Source organism: Lacerta agilis, chromosome 7, assembly GCF_009819535.1.
Source record: "Lacerta agilis isolate rLacAgi1 chromosome 7, rLacAgi1.pri, whole genome shotgun sequence".
NCBI classification, from domain to species: domain Eukaryota; kingdom Metazoa; phylum Chordata; class Lepidosauria; order Squamata; family Lacertidae; genus Lacerta; species Lacerta agilis.
Window position 1 is genome coordinate 80,949,942 of NC_046318.1, and position 22,275 is coordinate 80,972,216.

General features: G+C 49.4%; 1 protein-coding gene across 1 annotated transcript; it reads right to left on the reverse strand.

Moving 5' to 3' along the window:
• Window positions 1-581: 581 nt before the first annotated feature.
• Window positions 582-21,347, reverse strand: PTP4A3 (protein tyrosine phosphatase 4A3). The gene is made up of 5 exons (XM_033155929.1): window positions 21,189-21,347; window positions 14,474-14,566; window positions 5,996-6,126; window positions 3,690-3,764; window positions 582-730 (listed from the first exon to the last, which is right to left on the reverse strand). The coding sequence occupies exons 1-5, from the start codon at window positions 21,291-21,293 to the stop codon at window positions 613-615; spliced, it is 522 nt and encodes a 173-aa protein (XP_033011820.1). The 5' UTR covers window positions 21,294-21,347; the 3' UTR covers window positions 582-612.
• Window positions 21,348-22,275: the final 928 nt, after the last annotated feature.

The following is a 22,275-nucleotide window of genomic DNA, read 5'->3' on the forward strand; positions in this document are numbered from 1 at the left end:
ACCTGGGTTCCAGAAGGCCTGGCAAAACCTGCGGTGCCCACCAAGTCAATCTGAGACAAACACCCCCCCCCCCCGAAGAAAGGGGAGGCAGTGGCAGGGTGGCACTGTCAAAAGACAGCTTTTGGCTTGGTGGGTCGGAAGCCACGCTGGCATCAGAAAGAGGGCAGGCAGTGGCAAGGGATCTGAGCTGCAAGAAGTCTATCCTGCCTAAAGCCCCTGCTAGGACATGCCCCTGCCTGGAAAGGAGGTTTTTTGGGGGGGGGGCACGGAAGAGGGGCTGTGGTGGTCCCAGATAGATACACCCCAGCACCAAGGAACAAAAGCACAATTGCATTGTGGTTTGCCATCGTCGCAAGGAACTCTTGGCGGGTGTTCTGCAAGGAGTGGGACAGGGGAAAAACAACAACATCTTAATTTCTAGTTGGGGGGGGCTCGGCCACCTTCCCTCCTAGGCTCAGATCCCAGCGCTGCCAGATTTGGCAACGCGTAACAAGGGGAATCCAGCCAGGTGGGGGAAGATTGCCACTGCCTGCGACTTCAGAGATCAAGCCCTGTGTTTGTGTTTGCGGAGTTTGTGTGTGTGTGTGTTTTGGCAAGAGGCTATTACTGAGGTTACATGATGCAGCATTTGTTCTTGTGGTTCTGAGGGTCCTTGAAGCGCAGCCTCTGTTTGGGCCGGTACTTCTCCAGGTACGTCAGCTGCTTGCTGTTGATGGCTCCGCGGCGTTTCCTGGCGAGGCGAGAGAGAGAGAGAAGGGAGGGGATACAAAAATCAAAGCTTTGGTGTGCTGATCTAAAACACCTCATAGAATCATAGAGTTGGAAGAGACCCCAAGGGCCATCCAGTCCAACCCCCTGCCAAGCAGGAAACACCATCAAAGCATTCCTGACAGGATGGCTGTCAAGCCTCCGCTTAAAGACCTCCAAAGAAGGAGACTCCACTACACTCCTTGGCAGCAAATTCCACTGTCGGACAGCTCTCACTGTCAGGAAGTTCTTCCTAATGTTTAGGTGGAATCTTCTTTCTTGCAGTTTGAACCCATTGCCCCGTGTCCGCTTGCCTGGAGCAGCAGAAAACAACCTTTCTCCCTCCTCTATATGACATCGTTTTATATATTTGAACATGGCTATCCTATCACCCCTTAACCTTCTCTTCTCCAGGCTAAACATACCCAGCTCCCTAAGCCGTTCCTCATAAGGCATCATTTCCAGGCCTTTGACCATTTTGGTTGCCCTCCTCTGGACACGTTCCAGCTTGTCAGTATCCTTCTTGAACTGTGGTGCCCAGAACTGGACACAGTATTCCAGGTGAGGTCTGACCAGAGCGGAATACAGTGGTACTATTACTTCCCTTGATCTAGATGCTATACTCCTATTGATGCAGCCCAGAATTGCATTGGCTTTTTTAGCTGCTGCATCACACTGTTGACTCATGTCAAGTTTATGGTCTACCAAGACTCCTAGATCCTTTTCACATGTACTGCTCTCAAGCCAGGTGTCACCCATCCTGTATTTGTGCCTTTCATTTTTTTTGCCCAAGTGTAGTACTTTGCATTTCTCCCTGTTAAAATTCATCTTGTTTGCTCTGGCCCAGTTCTCGAATCTGTTAAGGCCTCGCAAGTGTTGAACACACACACACACACACACACACACACACACACGGCTTCTTGACCCCGAGTAAAACCTTTCCTGCGGTCCTGGCCTACCGAGAGATGTTCGCACGCCGAAGGAAAAAGCTCTCTTTGCCACCCCTAGTTAGCTGCTTCCGAGGCCGCGCAGCAGCAAAGCTCTTTCCTTCCACGGAGGGTCAGGGGGGGAAAGTGCAGCGGGTTGGTCGAAGCAGCCCCAGCTGCGCCCTCGACTCCAGATGCGGGAGGGTGGGGCTTAGAAGTGACCCCCCCTGACGCTTCCGGCCATTCAGCCCCCTTCCCCAAGGTCCTTGGTCTGCCAAGAGCACGAGGGAGAGACGGAAGGAACAATCCCTGTTCCGTGGCCCGAGCAGAAAACGCTAAGGAGATTAGAGGAGGGATTGAGAGCAGGACGCCCGGTCGCAGCTCCTAAGGAGAGCTGGCTGCGACGAAGGGCTCACACAGCTATTACAGTTGCAAAGCAGCCGATGCGGCCAGATGGACCGTAATCCTCGCCGGATCTGCCTGGACAGTTTTCACTGGATTCCACCCCTCCCACCCCCACCCCCCGGTTCATTCTAGTCCTTCCCTAACCCCAGATGACTTTCTGGTAGGGCAACAACGCTCCTCTCCCTACAAATAACCCCCCTGAAAGCGAGAGGCTGCACCTCGGAGGGAGAGCAGTTGCTTGGCATGCAGAAGGCTCTAGGCTAAACCTCCCAACGGCATCGGTTAGTGCAGAATTCTGCAGCTTCCCTCGTCACGGGATCGAAACCTCCCTGACCCAGACTGACTGGTTCTCAGTAGATTGGCGCGGTCTCTCTTTTCGTAGCTCAGCCGGAGGGCATCTGCTCAGCATGCAGAAGGCTCAGGGTTCAATCCCCCCAAGGGTGTCTCTGGGTGCAGCTGGAAATGACTCCCTGCCCGAATCCCTCGAAAATGCTGCCAGTCAGTGTAGACAGTACTAAGCTAGAGAAGACCAATGGCCTGGCCTGTACTGCTGTGATGGTGTCACTGTTACAGGATTACAGGAATCCTCTTGCATCTTTGCATAAGAAAAGTTAGCCTCTCAGGGAGAACAGGGCTAAGCTAAATCCTTCTTCTTGATATGCTAGCTTTCTACATTTAAGTTTTCTGCCGCCGTAGGAAGGGCATTCATTAGATGTGACACACCGCTTAGGACTAGGAAGCAGTACAGCCCCCTCTATGACTCAACCAGAGTAGAATGATAGAATCTTAAGAGTGGGAAGGGACCCTAAGAGTCATCTAGTCCATCCCCCTGCAATGCAGGAATCTCAACTGAAGTATCCGTGACAGATGGCCATCCAACCTCTGCTTAAAAACCCCCAAGGAAGGACAGTCCACCATCTTCCGAGGGAGATCATTTCCGCTGCCAAACAGCTCCCTACTGTCAGAAAGTTCTTCCAGATGTTTAGCAACGCGACCCAAATTGAGATCATCAACAGGTGTGTCGAGAGTTGAGTTGTTGAGGCCAGGAGGAGAAAGCTGAGTGGCTTGCCATAATAAAAGTCTGCCCCATAAAGTCAGTCCATGTATAACCCAAGCAGTATTTCTACCCATTACCTTGATCAACTATGGAAGACCGAGGCTGGGGTCCAAAAGCCGCGTCTCGAGACGCGTGAGTGCACAGAAGCATTTTACAAAGTGCTTTTCAAAGCCCCCTCCGTAGCAGAAGAGCAATTTTGGAGAGGAGGGGGAAGACTGCTGTTTAAATTTCCATGGGCCTTGGATCCTGGCCATAAACAAACAGCTTAGCCTGTGTAAATTTGTAGGTCAGGTTCTGATTCATTCAGCTAAACCGAAATAAAGAGTTCAAGAGAAGGGGGGGGGGAATACTTGTCCCAGCCTTCTTTTATGAGTCTGCACACGATCGGCTTTCTGGGCACCCATGCCGGCAAGCCACACGCTCGCCATTTTTGGTGCGTTCCTTAGGCCGAGCGACCTCTGCCTTTTCCCTGACTCCTCTCCGCAAACACCAAGCCAGTCTTGGAACGCGTGGCCACTAATCTGGATCTTAGCAGGCGGCTCAGAGGCACTTACTGTCTAATAAACTGAATGGCATCTTCGTATTTCATCCCGCTCTCAATCAGCGCCAGCGCGACAAGAACCGGAGCTCTGGTTTTAAAGAGAGAGAGAGAGAGAGAAGATTAAACCATCGCACTAGAAAGAAGAAACAGGGTTCAACTAGAGAAAAGCGACTGGCATGTTTATTTTTGCGAGGGGAAGGAGGAGGAGGAAGGCACAGGAAATTCGCAGCTGCAGTAAACATAATTAAACACCCCGCTTCCCTATTTGAGCATCTAGATATTTACAGCTGGTTAAAACCCTGCACAGGGGACGTGGGTGGCGCTGTGGTTTAAACCACAGAGCCTAGGGCTTGCCGATCAGAAGGTTGGTGGTTTGAATCCCCGCAAGGGGTGAGCTCCCGTTGCTCGATCCCTGCTCCTGCCCACCAAGCAGTTCCAAAGCACGTCAAAGTGCAAGTAGATAAATAGGTACTGCTTTGGCAGGAAGGTAAACGGCGTTTCCGTGTGCTGCTCTGGTTCGCCAGAAGCGGCTTGGTCATGCTGGCCACATGACCCGGAAGCTGTACGCTGGCTACCTCGGCCAATAAAGCGAGATGAGTGCCGCAACCCCAGAGTCATCTGCGACTGGACCTAACAGTTAGGGGTCCCTTTACCTTTACTAAAGCCCTGCACAGGCCCTTGTCAATCTCCCTATAAGCCTAGCTGGTTGCCTCTTTGGTATTTTGCGCAATGCCTGCACCCCGTACTTTTTAATCCAGGGGTCGGGAACCAGAGACCTCTGTGTGTGTGTGTGTTACATGTGGCCACCGTATCTGGCCTTTACGATTCAACCCAAAGGAGGGCTGGCCGATCTATAGATATATCGCCCTGGACTAGTTTGAAGCTCATATCATGATATCAGTTTCATAACGCATTTTGACTTTTGTCATGGTCCCCTGAGCTGGGGTGGGTGAGTTTTCATCTCGGGGGTTGGATAGCAGCCACCTGTCATGGACGTTTCAGTTGAAATTCCTGCAGTGCCCCCTCCCACAACATGAGCTAGCTGAGATAGAATCGCAGAGTTGGAGGGGTCCATCATGACCCAACCCTCCTGCATTGCGAAGCTCAAATAAATCATACATGACAGGTGGCCATATCCTTCTCCGGTCTAAACAGACCCAGCTCCTTCAACTGCTCCTCATAGGGCTTGGTCTCCAGACCCTTGGTCATCTTGGTCGCCCTCCTCTGCCCACCTTCCAGCTTGTCAACATCCTTCTTAAACTGTGGTGCCCAGAATTGGTGCAGTATACCTGAAGGGGCGTCTCCACCCCCATTGTCCATCCCGGACACGGAGATCCAGTTCCGAGGGCCTTCTGGCGGTTCCCTCCCTTCGAGAAGCGAGGTTACAGGGAACCAGGCAGAGGACCTTCTCGGTGGTGGCGCCTGCCTTGTGGAACTCCCTCCCATCCGATGTCAAGGAAATAAACAACTATCTGGCTTTTAGAAGACATCTGAAGGCAATCCTGTTTTGGGACGTTTCTAATGTTTCATGTCTTATGGTGTTTTTAATATTCTGCTGTCAGCCGCCCAGAGTGGCTGGGGAATGAATGAATGAATGAATTATTACTATTACTATTACATTATTATTATTGGACTATTACTTCCCTGTGGTTTAACCCACAGGGTGGCGCTGTGGGTTAAACCACAGAGCCTAGGGCTTGCCGATCAGAAGGTTGGCGGTTCGAATCCCGACGACGGGGTGAGCTCCTGTTGCTCAGTCCCTGCTCCTGCCCACCTAGCAGTTCGAAAGCACGTTAAAAGTGCAAGTAGATAAATAGGTACTGCTCTGGCGGGAAGGTAAACGGCGTTTCCATGCGCTGCTCTGGTTCGCCAGAAGCGGCTTTGTCATGCAAGCCACATGACCCGGAAGCTGTACGCCGCCTCCCTCGGCCAGTAAAGTGAGATGAGCGCCGCAACCCCAGAGTCGGACACAACTGGACCTAACGGTCAGGGGTCCCTTTCCCTTTATCTAGTCCTGGTTTTCCAAAACTTGGGTCCCTGAGCTGTTTTTGGATTACAACTCCCATCATCACTATCCACAGGTCCTGCTAGCTAGGGATGATGGAAGTTGTAGTCCAAAAAAGACCCAAGTTTGGGAAACCCCGATCTAGTCGGACCCCTTGAAATGCAGGGCTCTTCCGCCCAATGCGGGGCCTGAACCCACGACCCTGAGATGAAGAGCCTCATGCTTTCCCGAGAGAAGAATGGCTCGACTTAGACCGAGGGGAGCTGCATGTATTCACAGGCTCCTTTGAGAGCGAGCGGGGGGCTCCGGCTTACCGTCCCAGGCCAGCCACACAATGGACAGCCACACAGCAGCCAGGGTCTTCGCAGAACTTTGTCTTCAACAGGTTGAGCCAGTCATCCACAATCTTGGTGGGTGGCGGAGCGCCGTCGTCAAAGGGCCAGTCCTGGAGGAGAGGGGGCACACACACAGAGAGAGAGAGAAGTTTATTCTCTCTTTTTATTGAGATTAAAAAGAAGTAACAAACATAAGGGTTAATCAGGGAAAAGAAAAGAAAGTAATGATATCTGTTACGTCACATCACTGTACATTCTTCTTGATACAGGTGTTGGTCTGCTGTAGTTGAAACAAAATAAATTCCCTTCCAGTAGCACCTTAGAGACCAACTAAGTTTGTTATTGGTATGAGCTTTCGTGTGCATGCACACTTCTTCAGATACACTGAAACAGAAGTCACCAGAACCTTATATATAGTGAGAGAGTGGGGAGGGGTATTATTTCTGACAACGTGATATATCAGTATATCACAATGTTTAGCTGGTGATATATCACAATGTTGAAAAACAGATATCGCCTAGCCCTAATATACACAGACTTTCTTTGGATAAATACAATGATATTTGGAGTTAGTTTTACACAAACTATATTAGGTTATTGATAACTATACTAGTGGTGCTCCGTTAGACGACAATAATTCGTTCTACGAGTGTCTTCGCAGAGCGAATTTTTCGTCTAGCGAAGCGGCAATGCAGCGCGGAGGTTTTCGCGCCGAATTTTTTTCCCCCTGTCTTGCGAGGCAGCCCCATTGACTTTTTCGTCTTGCGGGGCAGCCTTCCGCTAGCGAATGCCATTCGTCTAGCGAGGCATTTGTCTAGCGGGGCACCACTGTATGCGTATTAAGGACAGGGCATAAATAATAATAATAATAATATAACAACAACAACAACAACAACAACAACAATAATAATAATAAACTGAAGGAAACCCTGTTTAGGGAAGTTTGTAATGTTTGATGTTTTATCACGTTTTTAATATTCTTTTGGAAGCCACCCAGAGTGGCTGGGGAAACCCAGTCAGATGGGTGTGGTATAAATATATTATTATTATTATTATTGCCACACCTTGGGTTACGACCGCTTCAAGTTGCACGTTTTCATTTTGCGCACTGCGCTGAACCCGAAAGTACCGGAACGGGTTACTTCCGGGTTTTGGCACTCACACATGCTAAATCACGCTTCGCACATGCGCGCCGAATCGCAACCCGTGAGTGTGCAGATGTGGTGCTGCGGCTTTCAAACGCGCCTCCTGCACGGATCACGTTTCCAACCCGAGCATCCACTGTACTATTATTTCTTTTATTATTATTCCATAATAATTTATAGAAATGTAACCTTTTCTCTCTTTTCCATTCTTCACACTATCTCTCCATAAATAAAAATCTTCCAATAAAATGTATTTTTTGAAAAGCTTTGGAGAGCTGCTGCCGTTCTGTGCCGACAAAACTGAGCTAGACGGGACGTGGGTCTGACTTGATATATAACACACCGTTCTGGGTTGCTAGGTGCTGTGTGGCATGGGATAAATCAATCTGGATTTCACTGTGCAGCCGTGCTGGGCTCACCCACGAGTTCCGCGGTTGACAAAAGGATTTCAACCCTGGGTTGATTCCGCCCCTTTGCACACAGGCACACGAAAAACCTTCTGCACCATAAACGGCCACCCGTTCGTGAACGAACGAAGACAGGATTGGATAGGAAAGGAAACAGGGAGGGGGGGGCAGCCAAGCTTGGAAAAGGCCTTCCCCCGGGGGGCCAGCGATAAATCCACTGGATGGCGTAATCGGCGAGGCACCGACCCAAGGAGGAGGTTTCACAGATGCAGCTCATAAATAGTTCATTTCTAGGGCACGGCCTGTCTCCTCTCCCGGCTACGGAGACCTGGAACGCAGGCCAGGCCTGTGCTCTTAGGAGCAGCCTTGCAGCAGAGCCCCTTTTGCAAAAACGAGAAAGAAAAGGCTGTCAGCAACACCCCCCCCCCAAAAAAAGCAAGACTGGAGCCCCCAAAGAGGGTTGCGGGGAGAGAGAAAGGGAAAAGGCCGACTCCGAGTGATCTGATTGCTCTCCGGAGCCCAAAAGCTACATCTTGCAAACAGGCTCTCTCTCTCTTCTTGCGCACAGTGAGAAAATGTTTGCAAGCTGGCCGGTGTCCAGGGGTGGAACGAGAAGCAGCTCTCGACAAGCTGCCCATTCAGAACGGGTTTGGGGTGGGGGGTAGAGACAGAGACGGAAAGAGACAAGTTCACCAACCAAGCCTCCGCGAATCCTTTCCAAGGGCTACGCAAGGTAAATAGGACAGCCAGTTTTCAGGCTCCCGGCCGCAAAAAACGCGATGCGAGGCCGATAAGGAGGGAGAACCACAACGCTGCCTTGTTCGACGTGAAACGAGAACCATGTGGGGGCACGCAATCCCCACCGGCACCCGCACAAAGCAGAAACAGATTTGGGTGCATGAAAGACCCCTTTTGTTTCGTCTCTTAAGAGAAGGAAGAGGAGAAAAACGACAAGGAAGGAGGAGGTTGAGAACGCGTGTGCAGGGGGGAGGGACGAGAGTTACAACAGCTCCGCACGTCCAAAATTCAGTGGTGGGCGCTGGGCTTTAAAATTTCAGTGGTGCCAACATTGGGTGCCTCCCCCTTGCCTTTCATTGTCTGCCACTGTTGGGGCACACCTGTACCTGCCTCTGCCAAAATTTCACTTGCCGTTTGTTTACTGCATTTATATATATAGCTCCCCATCCCCCACCCCCCCCAAAATTTCATCCATCACAACCCTGAAAAAATGCATTGCAGGGGGTTGGGCTAGAGGACCTTCGGGGGTCCCTCCCAACTCTACAAATAGCAGCAGCAACGTATGCACCAGCACCACAACCATGATATACACACAACACAACTCATCGGCTGCAACGGAATGCTATTTTCAAGCCTAATTTCAGCGGCGGGGGGTTGGCAGAGGGTGTGACTATGCAAATGCAATAAAGAGAAAAAAGCGGGGTCAAGTTATGTGAAAGAGGGTTCCTCCATTCTCTCAGCCACCCCAACATTTTCGTGCCCCTGGGAAACAGCGTTAGAAACTCGGATATGTAAGCTATTCGCCAAATGGCACCTTAAACTTTAAGGGTTCGAATCCCTGCGACGGGGTGAGCTCCCGTTGCTCAGTCCCAGATCCTGCGAAGCTAGCAGTTCGAAAGGACATCAAAGTGCAAGTAGATAAATAGGTACCGCTCCGGTGGGAAGGTAAATGGAGTTTCCGTGCGCTGCTCTGGTTCGCCAGAAGTGACTTAGTCATGCTGGCCACATGACCCGGAAGCTGTTTGCAGACAAACGCCGGCTCCCTCGGCCTATAGAGTGAGATGAGCACCGCAACCCCAGAGTTGTCTGCGACTGGACCTAACAGTCAGGGGTACCTTTACCTTAAACCTAGGTGATGGTCGCTACAACCAAATGTCTAGGCATAATTTCCCCCCTTGTGGGATCAACATCATCATCATCATCATCATCATTCATTTCATTCCTATAGCGCTTTATATTTTAAAGAAAAAAAAATCTCAAAGTGGTTTTCAACACATTGAAACTTCAAATAAACCAATCCGGAATAAAACACATTCAGGCTCCAAGGAAAATATTTCAGATCCTTCTCCAAGTGACGTTTTCCTTTCCCCGTAATTATTTCCCTACTTAATTGATAGAGCTGCCCCATAGCACAATGACTCTAGGAAGGCAGGGTGGTGTAGTGGTTAAAGTGTTGGACTAGGGCCTGGGAGTCCAGGGTTCAGATCCCCACTCAGTGCAGACAACAGTGAGTCTGATGAACCAACGGTCGGATCCAGTACCAGGCTGCTTCTCATGTTCCTAACTACTTCATTAGCCTCAGGCATCTGAAACTGGCCTTCGGAGGAGCATCTCAGAATTGCTCCGTCACAAAAGCAGCAGAGATCCTACTGGATCAGGCCGGTGATCCTTCGAGTCCGACACCCTATTCTACCGAGCACAACAGCCCCCTCTCCCTTCCTGCTTTTCCGGGGTGGGTACACATGCCTCACTCACGTGTCGCGATAAGCAAACATCGAGCCAAACCATGGCTTACTGGCACCATGAGGATGTGCTGGCCCAGTAAAAGCTTGTTTCTTGCTCACCATGAGCTGTAGCTAAGAATAAGCCTTGACTGCAGCCCCTGGTTAGGGAGGTTGGCTTTTTGTGATACGTGAACCAGGCCACAGGGAGAGCAACTTGGGGACCCCCCCCATCCCAAGTCTTCCTTATTTCCTGACATTTACAAACAACAAACCTGAAGGGACAAGCAGATTATTATTATTATTAGGCAGATTGTGCAAATAAAAGTTAAAAGGGACTCTGCCTCTGTGCCTTCTATTTTTACCCAAATCCTGCCCTGCCTTTGCTCCTTGACAGTTAATCGCCTTATGCCAGGCTCACAAAGTTGGCTCGTGCCTTCGGATGAAATCTTCACTCTCAGCTACACCCTCGCGCCTTGGCTCATCTGCCAGCCACTCGTAACAACATCCCATCTTAAGGGATTTCTCCCTCCACCCCGATAAGACTCTGTTTCTCGTGCTAATTTTGCAGCGTTCATCATTTGTTGTTCAGTTGTGTCCGACTCTTCGTGACCCCATGGACCAGAGCACGCCAGGCACCCCTATCCTCCACTGCCTCCCGCAGTTTGGCCAAACTCATGTTAGTAGCTTCGAGAACACTGTCCAACCATCTCATCCTCTGTCGTCCCCTTCTCCTTGTGCCCTCCATCTTTCCCAACATCAGGGTCTTTCCCAGGGAGTCTTCTCTTCTCATGAGGTGGCCAAAGTACTGGAGCCTCAACTTCAGGATCTGTCCTTCCAGTGAGCACTCGGGGCTGATTTCCTTCAGAATGGATAGGTTTGATCTTCTTGCAGTCCATGGGACTCTCAAGAGTCTCCTCCAGCACCATAATTCAAAAGCATCAATTCTTCGGCGATCAGCCTTCTTTATGGTCCAGCTCTCATTTCCATACATTACTACTGGGAAAACCATAGCTTTAAGGTAACTATACGGACCTTTGTCAGTAAGGTGATGTCTCTGTTTTTTAAGATGCTGTCTAGGTTTGTCATTGCTTTCCTCCCAATAAATCAATATTTATTAATCCTAACGACTGATTCATTTTATTGCATTTATATCCCACCTTTTTCACCTAGGAGATCAAAGCTGCATGCTCCCCTCAATCGTCACAACAACCCTGTGAGGTAGGTTAGGCTGAGAGGCCGTGGCTTGACTCCAAGGTCCCCCAGTGAGCTTCCTGGTCGAGCTTGGGATTTGAACCCTGGTCTCCCAAGTTCCAGTCCAACGCTCTAACCGCTAAGCCGCCAGTGGCTCCACCTCTCTTGAGTGGGCTATCAGTGCCGCAAGTTAAAAATAAAACAAGAATTGTGGTATGGCACAGGCGCTTAAATGAAAAATAAATAGGCAGCACAGCTGGCGAGATGGGCGCCATAAAGTATGTTTTCCTTCAGATTAAACTCCATTCCTGATGGCCATTTCCGGCACGGGGCAAGGGAATTTTTGCAATCTCCTCCTGGACTTCAAGAAACGGTCCTTGGAATCGACAGCAACCCCTCCAGTTTCCACTTAGCCAAAATCACCATCGTAGATCTAACGGTTGGATAGGCTCAGCGTTAAGAGCATACGCAGCGAACTGCGTCAAAAAAGATATTTCATTGTTATCTGTCAGGAATGCTTTGATGGTGTTTCCTGCTTGGCAGGGGGTTGGACTAGATGGCCCTTGTGGTCTCTTCCAACTCTATGATTCTATGACTATGTGGAACCCAGTTCAACTACTGACTGACTGATTCAAAATAGAAAATGAAAAAAAAAATCCTTCCAGTAGCACCTTAATCGAGACCAAGTAAGTTTGTTATTGGTATGAGCTTTCGTGTGCATGCACACTTCTTGATTGATTGATTGATTGATTGACTGACTGTCTGGCTGCAGTGCATAGTTTATTGCTTTCATTTTATGGATCAGTCTCGTAAGGTAGCAAAATAAATGTTAAATTGCTGTTTTAGGGGTTATTTTTAAAAGTCTGGAACAGATTAATCCATTTTGCATTTCTTTCTATGGGAAAGCGCGCCTCAGTTTTGGAACGGACTTCTGGAATGGATTAAGTTTGAGAACCAAGGTGCCACTGTACTGCTTCTCAGATCTTACCAATGCTCCTGTGCAGAGACCTCCAGTTAGGTTACCTCCCGACTTTTGGGAAGCAAACTGCCCTGAGTCCGGGTTTGAAACTAGACAGAGAAACTAGTACTGAGCTGGAAGCATGAATTCTGAAGCAGGAAGCAAAGATTACACCCGAGCAAAGCCACAACCTTCTCCCACGCCGTTCCTTGCCCTGAGCGCAGAGGATCGTGTCTTAACGCCGTCTTTAATTATTTCTAATTAAAAGGGCAGAACAGGCGTTTTGAAAAAAAAAAAAACACCAGCGCCTTTTCTTTTGCTGACGGCTTCAAAGAATCAAAGGCAACTGCTGAAACATCCGTTCCCTGCGAGATAATCACAGAGGGTGATGCGAGCAGCTGGTTTCATATACAAGCCCCTTTAAAAGTCTCCGCCGCTCCCTGCAGAAGACACAGGGTGAGCCAGCCAGCCCAGGCATCTTCCTGCTTTTGAGGGGGGGCACTCCCCGAAGCAGGAGGGTGCTACACCCACAGGTTATTTCCCATTTTGCTCACGACTGCCGAGCGCAACGACAACTGAGATGACTCATAAAAGGTAAAGGGACCCCTGACCGTTAGGTCCAGTCGTGTCCGACTCTGGGGTTGCGGCGCTCATCTCGCTTTACTGGCCGAGGGTGCCGGCGTACAGCTTCCGGGTCATGTGGTTGTTGTTGTTGTTCAGTTGTTCAGTCGTGTCCGACTCTTCGAGACCCCATGGACCAGAGCACGCCAGGCACGCCTATCCTTCACTGCCTCCCACAGTTTGGCCAAACTCCTGTTAGTAGCTTCGAGAACACTGTCCAACCATCTCATCCTCTGTCGTCCCCTTCTCCTTGTGCCCTCCACCTTTCCCAACATTAGGGTCTTTTCCAGGGAGTCTTCTCTTCTCATGAGGTGGCCAAAGTACTGGAGCCTCAACTTCAGGATCTGTCCTTCTAGTGAGCACTCAGGGCCAGCATGACTAAGCCACTTCTGGCAAACCAGAGCAGCGCATGGAAACGCCGCTTACCTTCCCGCTGGAGCGGTACCTATTTATCTACTTGCACTCTGACGTGCTTTCGAACTGCTAGGTGGGCAGGTGCAGGGACCGAGCAACGGGAGCTCACCCCGTCGCGGGGATTCGAACCGCCGACCTTCTGATCGGCAAGCCCTAGGCTCTGCGGTTTAACCCACAGTGCCACCCGCATCCCTGTTCTCTCTTGTACCCCTCTGCAAAAAACCAGGTTGCTGCCTTGCAAGGGATTTTCAGTGCTGAGTCAAACAACTTTCTACACTTCGGAAAATAAAATAATTCATCAGTGCCCCTAACGTTCTCTGCGCTTTGATTTTCACTGCCTCGGTGTGCCACTACCAAGATAACACACAAAAAATAATAATTCCAAGGTATTTTAAGGCATGGCTTTGCTCTAGTCGATCCCATCTCCATTTATATTTATAGAATCGTAGAGTTGGAAGGGACCCTCGAGGGTCATCTAGTCCAACCCCCTGCAATGCAGCGATCTCAGCTAAAGCATTCCTGACAGGTGGCCATCCAATCTCTGCTTAAAAATCTCCGAGGAAGGAGAGTCCACCACCTATCGAAGGAGACCGTTCCACTGTCGGACAGCTCTTACTGTCAGGAAGTTATTCCAAATGTTTAGTCGGAATCTCCTTTCTTGTAACTTGGAAGCCACTGGTTCGAGTCCTACTCTCCAGAGCAGGAGAAAACGAGCATATTGAGGGCTACGTTTTCCAAAGCAACAACAGTTTTAGTCTTGGGGGAGATCGATATCTGCACCAACGGTGTTTTACATCACAGAGAAATGACGTCTTGTTAGGTACGGGTGAGCAGTCCACCAATAAATCACCTGAAACCAATTCGAAGTTAAGATTGCGATAATGGCTTCAGAATGACAGCATATTGCCACGAGGGGCCATCGCTGGGAAGGACATGCTGGAGCGATCGCTGGGATCCACTGGAGGGGCTCTCGCTCCTCTTGCTCCCCCCTCCTTGCCGAGCCCAGAACCTCAACATCATGATAAACTAGTGCATCGCGATAGTTTGCGATCTATCACAATTTTGGGAACCAGATTATCGCAAAACCCTAATGTTAGGTGGCCACAATGCGAATGTGCGAACAGTACAGAGCTAAAAAGCACTCCTTAAATAACCAATGTACACCGAAGCATCGTACGAGGATACCTGTCTGATAGCCTGTGAAAAGGAAAACAAAATGCGCCAGTTTATCAGACTTGGAAACTGAAAAACGGGCTTACCATGACGGTTATGCCATCTTTCTCCAGCGGAGTCTTGTCATAGGTAACTTCGCAAACCCTCACGACCGTCGTCGCGCCGTATTTCTTCAGGTCCTGCGCAGGGGAAGAAGGGGAAAGAAGACTTTAGCTCTCCTGGCCTGGCCTGACTCATGGCTTCAGTGAATCGTGCAGGAATCTTTGGCCCAACGTGGGTCTCGAACCCGCAACCCCGAGATTAAGAGCCTCACGCTCTGCCGACCGGAAGCCCAGTTCAGAAAGCCGTTTTGCTTCAGTGAGGCAGGAGTCCTGCGACGGCTAAGCAAAACTGCTTCCTTCCTTCCGGGACGCATCCTCGCGACAACTCTTTAAAAACCTTCTGCCCGTGTTCCCCACATTGGTATCGGGTGCAGCCTTCTCCAAACTGGTGCCCCCCCAGAGAGGTGTTACAGACTACCAACGCCCATCAGCCTCAGCCGGCAACGCCAAGGGTCATGGATGAAGGGAGTCGTAGTACAAAAACGCCTGGGGACCACTAGGTTGGGGAAAACCGCCCCATAGGAAGGAAACGAGGTGAGCGAGATCTAAATTTCTGCATTTCAGGGGGTTGGTCTAGAGGACCCGTGGGGTCCCTTCCAACTCTATACAGTTCTGATTCCATGAAATTCAAATGCGGGCTAAATAAAACAAGAGATCTCTCATTTGAGGAGCAGCCGCAGCTCGGTGGTAGAGCTTTGCGCCCCGGGTTCAATCCCTGGTGTCTCCTGTTAAGATCAGGTAGCAAAAGAAGGCAAAAAAATATTTTATCAGTGAGCCACCGAGACACGAGAAGTCAGAAGGCGAGCGCATGAGCTGCGTCCTGATCAAGGGAATTTATAGTACCACTCTATTCTGCCTTGGTCAGACCACAGCTGGAGTTCTGAATCTTAAACGAGTTGGAAGGGACCCCCAAGGGTCCTCTAGTCCAGCCCCCTTGCAATGCAGGAATCTCAGCTAAAGCATCCATGGCAGATGGACATCCAACCTCTGCTTAAAAACCTCCAAGGAAGGAGAGTCCACCACCTCTTGTGGGAGTCTGTTCCACTGCCAAACAGCTCTGACTGGTCAGAAGGGTTTTCCAGGTGCAGTTCTGGGCAACACAATTTAAAGAGGATATCGACAAGCTGGAACGTGTGCAGAGGAGGGTGACCAAGATGATCAAGGGTCTGGAAACCAAGCCTTATGAGGAACAGTTGCTGTTTTATTCTGGATTTTTTTTTATTTGATGGTTTAATGTGTTGTAAACCAGTTTTAGACTTTTAACCTTTAAGATACAAAGTATAGAAATGAAATGAATAACAACAACAATAAACTCCACCGGAAAAAGGTGAGCAGACAGTCCACTGTGGCGACCGTAACTAGGTTTAAGGTGCCGTTTGGCGATTAGCTTATATATGCGGGACACCTGGCTTACTAGCAGTACATGTGAAAAGGATCTAAGGGTCTTGGTGGATCACAAGCTGAACGTGAGTCAGTAGTGTGAGGCAGCAGCAAAAAAAGGTGAATGCTATTCTAGGCTGCATCAACAGAAGTCTAGCGTCCAGATCAAGGGAAGTAATAGTACCACTCTATTCTGCCTTGGTCAGGCCACACTTGGAATACTGTGTCCAATTCTGGGCACCACAATTTAAGAAGGATGTTGACAAGCTGGAATGTGTGCAGAGGATGGAGACTAAGATGATCAAGGGTCTGGAAGCTAAGCCTTATGAGGAGCACTTGAAGAAGCTGGGTATGTTTAGCCTGGAAAAGAGGAAACTGAGAGGACGTATTATAACCCAGGGGTAGGCAACCTAAGGCCCATGGGCAGATTGCGGCCCAATCGTCTTCTCAATCTGGCCCACGGATGGTCTGGGAATCAGCGTGTCTTTACATGAGTAGAATGTGTCCTTTTATTTAAAATGAATCTCTGGGTTATTTGTGGGGCCTGCCTGGTGTTTTTACATGAGTAGAATCATAGAATCCTAGAGTTGGAAGAGACCACAAGGGCCATCCAGTCCAACCCCCTGCCAAGCAGGAAACACCATCAAAGCATTCCTGACAGATGGCTGTCAAGCCTCCGCTTAAAGACCTCCAAAGAAGGAGACTCCACCACACTCCTTGGTAGCAAATTCCACTGTCAAACAGCTCTCACTGTCAGGAAGTTCTTCCTAATGTTTAGGTGGAATCTTCTTTCTTGTAGTTTGAACCCATTGCCCCGTGTCCGCTTCCCTGGAGCAGCAGAAAACAACCTTTCTCCCTCCTCTATATGACATCGTTTTATATATTTGAACATGGCTATCCTATCACCCCTTAACCTTCTCTTCTCCAGGCTAAATATACCCAGCTCCCTAAGCCGTTCCTCATAAGGCATCGTTTCCAGGCCTTTGACCATTTTGGTTGCCCTCCTCTGGACACCTTCCAGCTTGTCAGTATCCTTCTTGAACTGTGGTGCTCAGAACTGGACACAGTATTCCAGGTGAGGTCTGACCAGAGCGGAATACAGTGGTACTATTACTTCCCTTGATCTAGATGCTATACTCCTATTGATGCAGCCCAGAATTGCATTGGCTTTTTTAGCTGCTGCATCACACTGTTGACTCACGTCAAGTTTATGGTCTCCTTTTCCCTAGTCCAGCCCACCACATGGTCTGAGGGACAGGGGACCGGCCCACGGCTGAAAAAAGTTGCTGACCCCTGTTATAGCCATCTTCAAACATCTCAAGGGCTGTCCCATGGAAAAGGGAGCAAGCTTGTTTTCTCCTGCTCTGGAGGTTCGGACCTGAACCAATGGCTTCAAGTTACAAGAAAGGAGATTCCAAATAAACAGCAGGAAGAGCTGTTTGACCATGGGATGGAAGGTTGTGTGGACTCTCCTTCCTTGGGTGTTTTTTAAGCAGAGGTTGGATGGCCACCTGTCATGGATGCTTTTGTCGAGATCCCTGCATTGCAAGGGGGCTGGACTAGATGAGCCTCGGCATTCCCTTCTAACTCTACGATACAATGAAGCCATCAGCCACAACTCTGTTCTCTTAGGCTGTGTGCACGTTTTAGATTTTCAAGCCCATTCCCTGCACATTTGCCACACACACCCAATTATTCTGGGCAATGTGGTTTGTCAAGGGTTGTTTGGAATTGTGTCTCTGCGAGGGGTAAACTACACTGCCCAGAATTCTTTGCTGGGGGGAAAGCGATCTGGTTCTGCTTTAAAAGGTATCATGTAAACTTAAGCCATAGTTCCCCCCTCCCCCCCCAAAAAAAAATTATAGGGGCGGTTGAGATGCAAGATTTCAGACGACATTTGGCAGGAGGTTCTGACCGCTTTGGCGGTTGTGCTTGCCCAGGCAGATCCTTGGGAATGCTGAATTAGGTCACCTGCTAACCAAACCAGGTGCCTGGCTGCTTGTTCTTCCCAAAAGCACTCCTTACTCTTGAGCAAAGGGGTTTCACTTTGCATGAATGTACTCCCTTCATTCTGCTATGCCACAGGTCCCTTCCTTCATCCCTCTTGCCTTTTTGGTTTTGTTCTGTTTTTAAAGCTCACCCAGATCTGCTTAACATTTCCTGGGCAGTTTTTGCGCTCCCCTTTATACCTGGGCTTATGGCCAGGATGCTGTTTTTAGCTGTCTGTCTTCTCTCTCTCTCTCTCCCCGCCCCCCCCCACCACTCAGGCCCCCAAAACAGCTCTGTTGTCCGCAGATGTTGATCTGGTTACGTGGGCAACTCGGCGAACTTGCAGCATACCTACCGGGATTAAAAATAAATGCCCTCGTTTACCCTTTGAGGGAGCAGCAAGGAATACTGCTGCCTTCCCTGGCTGGAGTCTGCTTTCTCTAAAGTAGGACTTGGAAGGAGAACCTTTGTGGGAGGAGGAGCGACTAGGCCAAGGGTTGCGGACCTCAGCCAAGTGTAGCCTTCCAGACCTCTCTCTCTGGCCCATGAGATCTAGTAACTTCATCCTGTATTGAAAACCCATGAAATCTACTGAGAGCAAGTCTTTGCCCTCCTCTTCATAGCAGCCCTTTGGGGATTTTAAGACAGTCGCCGATGGCCCCAATTGGGGTGGTAGCTGCATCGCGGGCACAGAAGTCTAGAAATGTAGAGTAGGGCCGTCAATCTCAACTAAGGCATCCATGACAGGTGGACATCCAACCTCTGTTGAAAGATCTCCAAGGAAATAGAGTCCACCACCCTCTTACTGTCAGAAAGCCTTTCCTGATGTTTAACCGGAATCTATTGTAACTTGATGCCGTGGGTTCGAGTCCTACTCTCCAGCTTGCCAACAGCATTCTTAAATTGTGGCACCTAGAACTGGACACAGTACTCGAGGTGTGGTCTGACCAAGACAGAATAGAGTGGTACTATTATTTCCCTTGATCAGGACACTCTACGTCTGTTGATGCGGCCTAGAAAAGCATTAGCTTTTCTTGCTGCAGCATCACACTGCTGGCTCCTGTTAGGCTTGTGGTCTTCTAAACACCCCTGGATCCTTTTCACATGGCCTGATAGTAAGCCAGGTGTCCCCCGTCTTGCATCTGTGCATCTAACTCTTCCTGCCTAAGAGCAGAACCTGACATTTGTCCTTACTGAAATTCATTGGGTTAGTTTGGGCACAGTTCTCCAATCTGTTAAGGTCACCTTGAATCCTGATTCTGTCTTCTGCAGTACAGTCGTACCTTGGGTTACGTACGCTTCAGGTTGTGTAATTTTTGGGTTATGAACCCGAAGCGCAACCCAAAGCACACGTGATTTGCGGATGCGCAGAAGTGTTTTCACGGTCTGCGCATGTGCAAAAGCGGTTTTTTTGGGTTTGCACATGTGCAAACTGAATTTTTCAGGTTACGTACTTTTCGGGTTACGTACAGAGACCCGGAACCAATTAAGTACATAACCCTCCCAGTTTGCTCTTCCAGCTGCACTAGCAACTCCCATGATCCCTGGCCAGCAGGGCCAAGGATGATGGGATTTGTAGTCGAGCGCCCTTTCGAGAGGCTAAAAGGTTGACCACCCCATTTCAAATGGGCAACTTGCTCTTTTGGGGGGCTGATTGGAAACTCTCAGGGCTGCCAGGGATGAGGACACTTTGAGCTCTTCCACTGGCTCCACGCAGACAGCTTTGACCTTGCTGGTCTAAATATTACCTTACTTTCAAAGGTAAACTCCTTCTAACTCTCCTGGCCCAGCCAGTTACAATTACAATTAAGCCAAAAAAATCTTTCTGCCAACCAGATCGCTTGCCAAGCAGGTAAGAATCACCTCCAGGAAAACAGGTAAAAAAAATGTACCACCCGCTTGGGGGGGGGACTGGGATTACTTGGGGGGTCTGTGCTAAGGGGCAAGCGGGGTGCAGGATGACTTTCACGCTTTGAAAAGCTGGTATTTATCCAACTAAATAGTTTTACTTGCATTTTGAAAGAATCTGCAATTAATTGCTACTGTTTTGAATTTTATTGTGTTATTATTTATTTAATGTTATTATTTAATGTTCTGGTGGAAGCCGCCCAGAGTGGCTGGGGAAACCCGGCCAGATGGGCGGGGTATAAATAATAAATTATTATTATTATTATTATTATTATTATTATTATTATTATTATTATTATTATTATTATTATTATCTTCCTTAGTGGCTTGTGCAAACCAATATTCTGATTGACACTTTTTTATAGGGCAAGGCAAGGGGCACTGGGGATGAGTTTCTGGAACCGACCAGGCAGAGTCCTGAAAGTGTCTGGGAACCACAGATCTATCCAAAATGGTTTTTATTTTGCAGCCTACAAATGCGACGGCTGATATAGACACCGAGTAGGCCGAAAGTTCAGCAAGCGAGTAACCTTTAAGTAGGCTAAACAAATGGGTCCCCCCGTCTAGGAGTTGGATGTGAAGACAGCACAACAAATCTTTTTGCAGGAGCGACGGTGCCAAAAGTTTGTGGCTTATCTGAACTGCTGGCAGCCGGGGTCCTTGAGAATTTTCCAAGTACGTCAGAACTTCAGGTAATCTTCACATACCCTGGAGCCGGCAGGAGCTCCTATGGTGACTAAGGGGGCTTTCTGAACAAGGCACCTAACATTCAAACCGAATCCCTCTCCAGTTAACAGCGAGAGAACGTCGGGGGAAAATACACCCTTCTTTGTTTGACATGTAAGAATGTGCAACTTCAAGCTTAAGACTCTCACCCGCTGTCTTTAACCGGGTTGAGAGACTCCCCAAATTCTACTCTACAGCTGTTCCAACTCCCCGAAATCCCTGGGAGCGCTTTTGGGGTGGGGGAAGAGGAGAGAGTCTCTCTCCAGCTCTTAACTCAATGTGCCTTTGACCTGAGATTCGAACGGGGACCAGGAATCCCTCCTCCTTCCTTGCAACATTCCTGGAACAGACTCCTGGAAAAGTGATGTAAGTCTTAACTTTTTTGGGTTGTATTCAAAGCAGTAACTATGGGATTCTCCTGGTTATCACCTAAATCTGTTCTGCGGTTTCCCATAACCAAATAAAGCAGATTTGGGGGGTGGGGGTGGCAGCAGTGTCCCTAGTGCAGGTTCCTTGCTCCCCTCACACAATTGTTTCGTTGTCCGCTGCCCTTTGTGTCAGCCCCCCTGAAAAGCATCTTGCTAGAGCGAAACCCCAACATTCTGGGTGGAACCCACAAGCGGGCCTTTAAATCAATGGGCGAACGCAGAACCCGATTCGAACCCAAAGCGTTTCCAATTTGCTCAGGTGGACTTACCTCGATGAAGGTGTTCATAGTGGCGTTTGTTGGGTTGTGGGTTATCAGGAATCTCATGTTCTTGTAGCAAACCTCCACAGGCGCCGGGCGGTTCATGCGGGCCATGGTGGAGGATGGAGTGGGGGGGGTCTCAAGAATGGTTGGGGGGGGAACAAAACAAATGCACACACACCAAAATCCAACACGCCCCCAAATGAGGGGGTGGGGAGAGAGAAGATTTGCAGGGCGAAAAAGGAAATGGAAGAGTTTGGCAAAAAGGCTACTTTTTCTCCCACCCGACCAACACAAATGTTGTGCAAAATATTCCCAGCTTTGGCGAGAGCGCAAGCTGGATTCTCTTAAACGATCCAGTTAAGAAAAAAAAAGGGACCCTGTGCTTGCTGTGGAGCAATACTTCCAAAAAAAAAAAAATCAAAACAAAAACAAGACCTGCTGTAGTGTCAATTTCCTTTGTGTGTGCAATTTTAGACGTCCTTCGCTGCTGTTCTGGTTCCCTGCCTGGGCTCTCTCTCTCTCTCTCTTCCCCCTCTTTAGAAAGGCCTCTGCATTCGGTTAACCCCACCGGCGTCTGTCCTGCGCCATCACGTTACCCCATCTGGATAGCTAGAATATTTCGGGGCAGCGATGGGGACCCGGGGCAGCTCAGGCTGGGGCAGCGGGCGGCAAAACTCCTCCTCGGGCTGCAAGAGCCATGCACAGGAGACCTGAATGGTGAAGCCCAACGACTCAGGGCGCCCGGTTTTGGGCGGGGCGGCGGCGTCCTTCCTTCAGCGGGCAGGATGTTGCGCTGGGCAGTGTTCAAAGCTGCGCCCGGGACCCTCCATAAATCCACAGCCTTTCAGCATACGAGACAATCTGGAAGAAGGGGGAATGGGGGTGGGGGGAGAGAAAGAAAGAAGGGAAGGGTCTCTGGTCAGTGGAAGAGTCTCCATCGATAGGGATATATTCAAGGGAAAGAAGAGTTATAGCACAAAGGTCAAAATTCAAAGCCTAGGACTTGTGGTTTCGCCTGCCTGCTTCATGGGCTACAGAACTGATTTTCAGCCCAAAGTCCAATGAATGCAGAGTCATATCAGAGGGGCATAGA

What these genes read in the sequence shown, in the direction of transcription:
- PTP4A3 (XM_033155929.1), bottom strand. Translation starts at nt 21,293, where the DNA reads ATGGCCCGCATGAACCGCCCGGCGCCTGTGGAGGTTTGCTACAAGAAC. An exon ending in TGTGTGGCTGGCCTGGGACG is followed by an intron (nt 3,765 to 5,995) that starts GTAAGCCGGAGC and finishes CTTTAAAACCAG; the next exon opens with AGCTCCGGTTCTTGTCGCGC. An exon ending in GCCATTCAGTTTATTAGACA is followed by an intron (nt 731 to 3,689) that starts GTAAGTGCCTCT and finishes TCGCCTCGCCAG; the next exon opens with GAAACGCCGCGGAGCCATCA.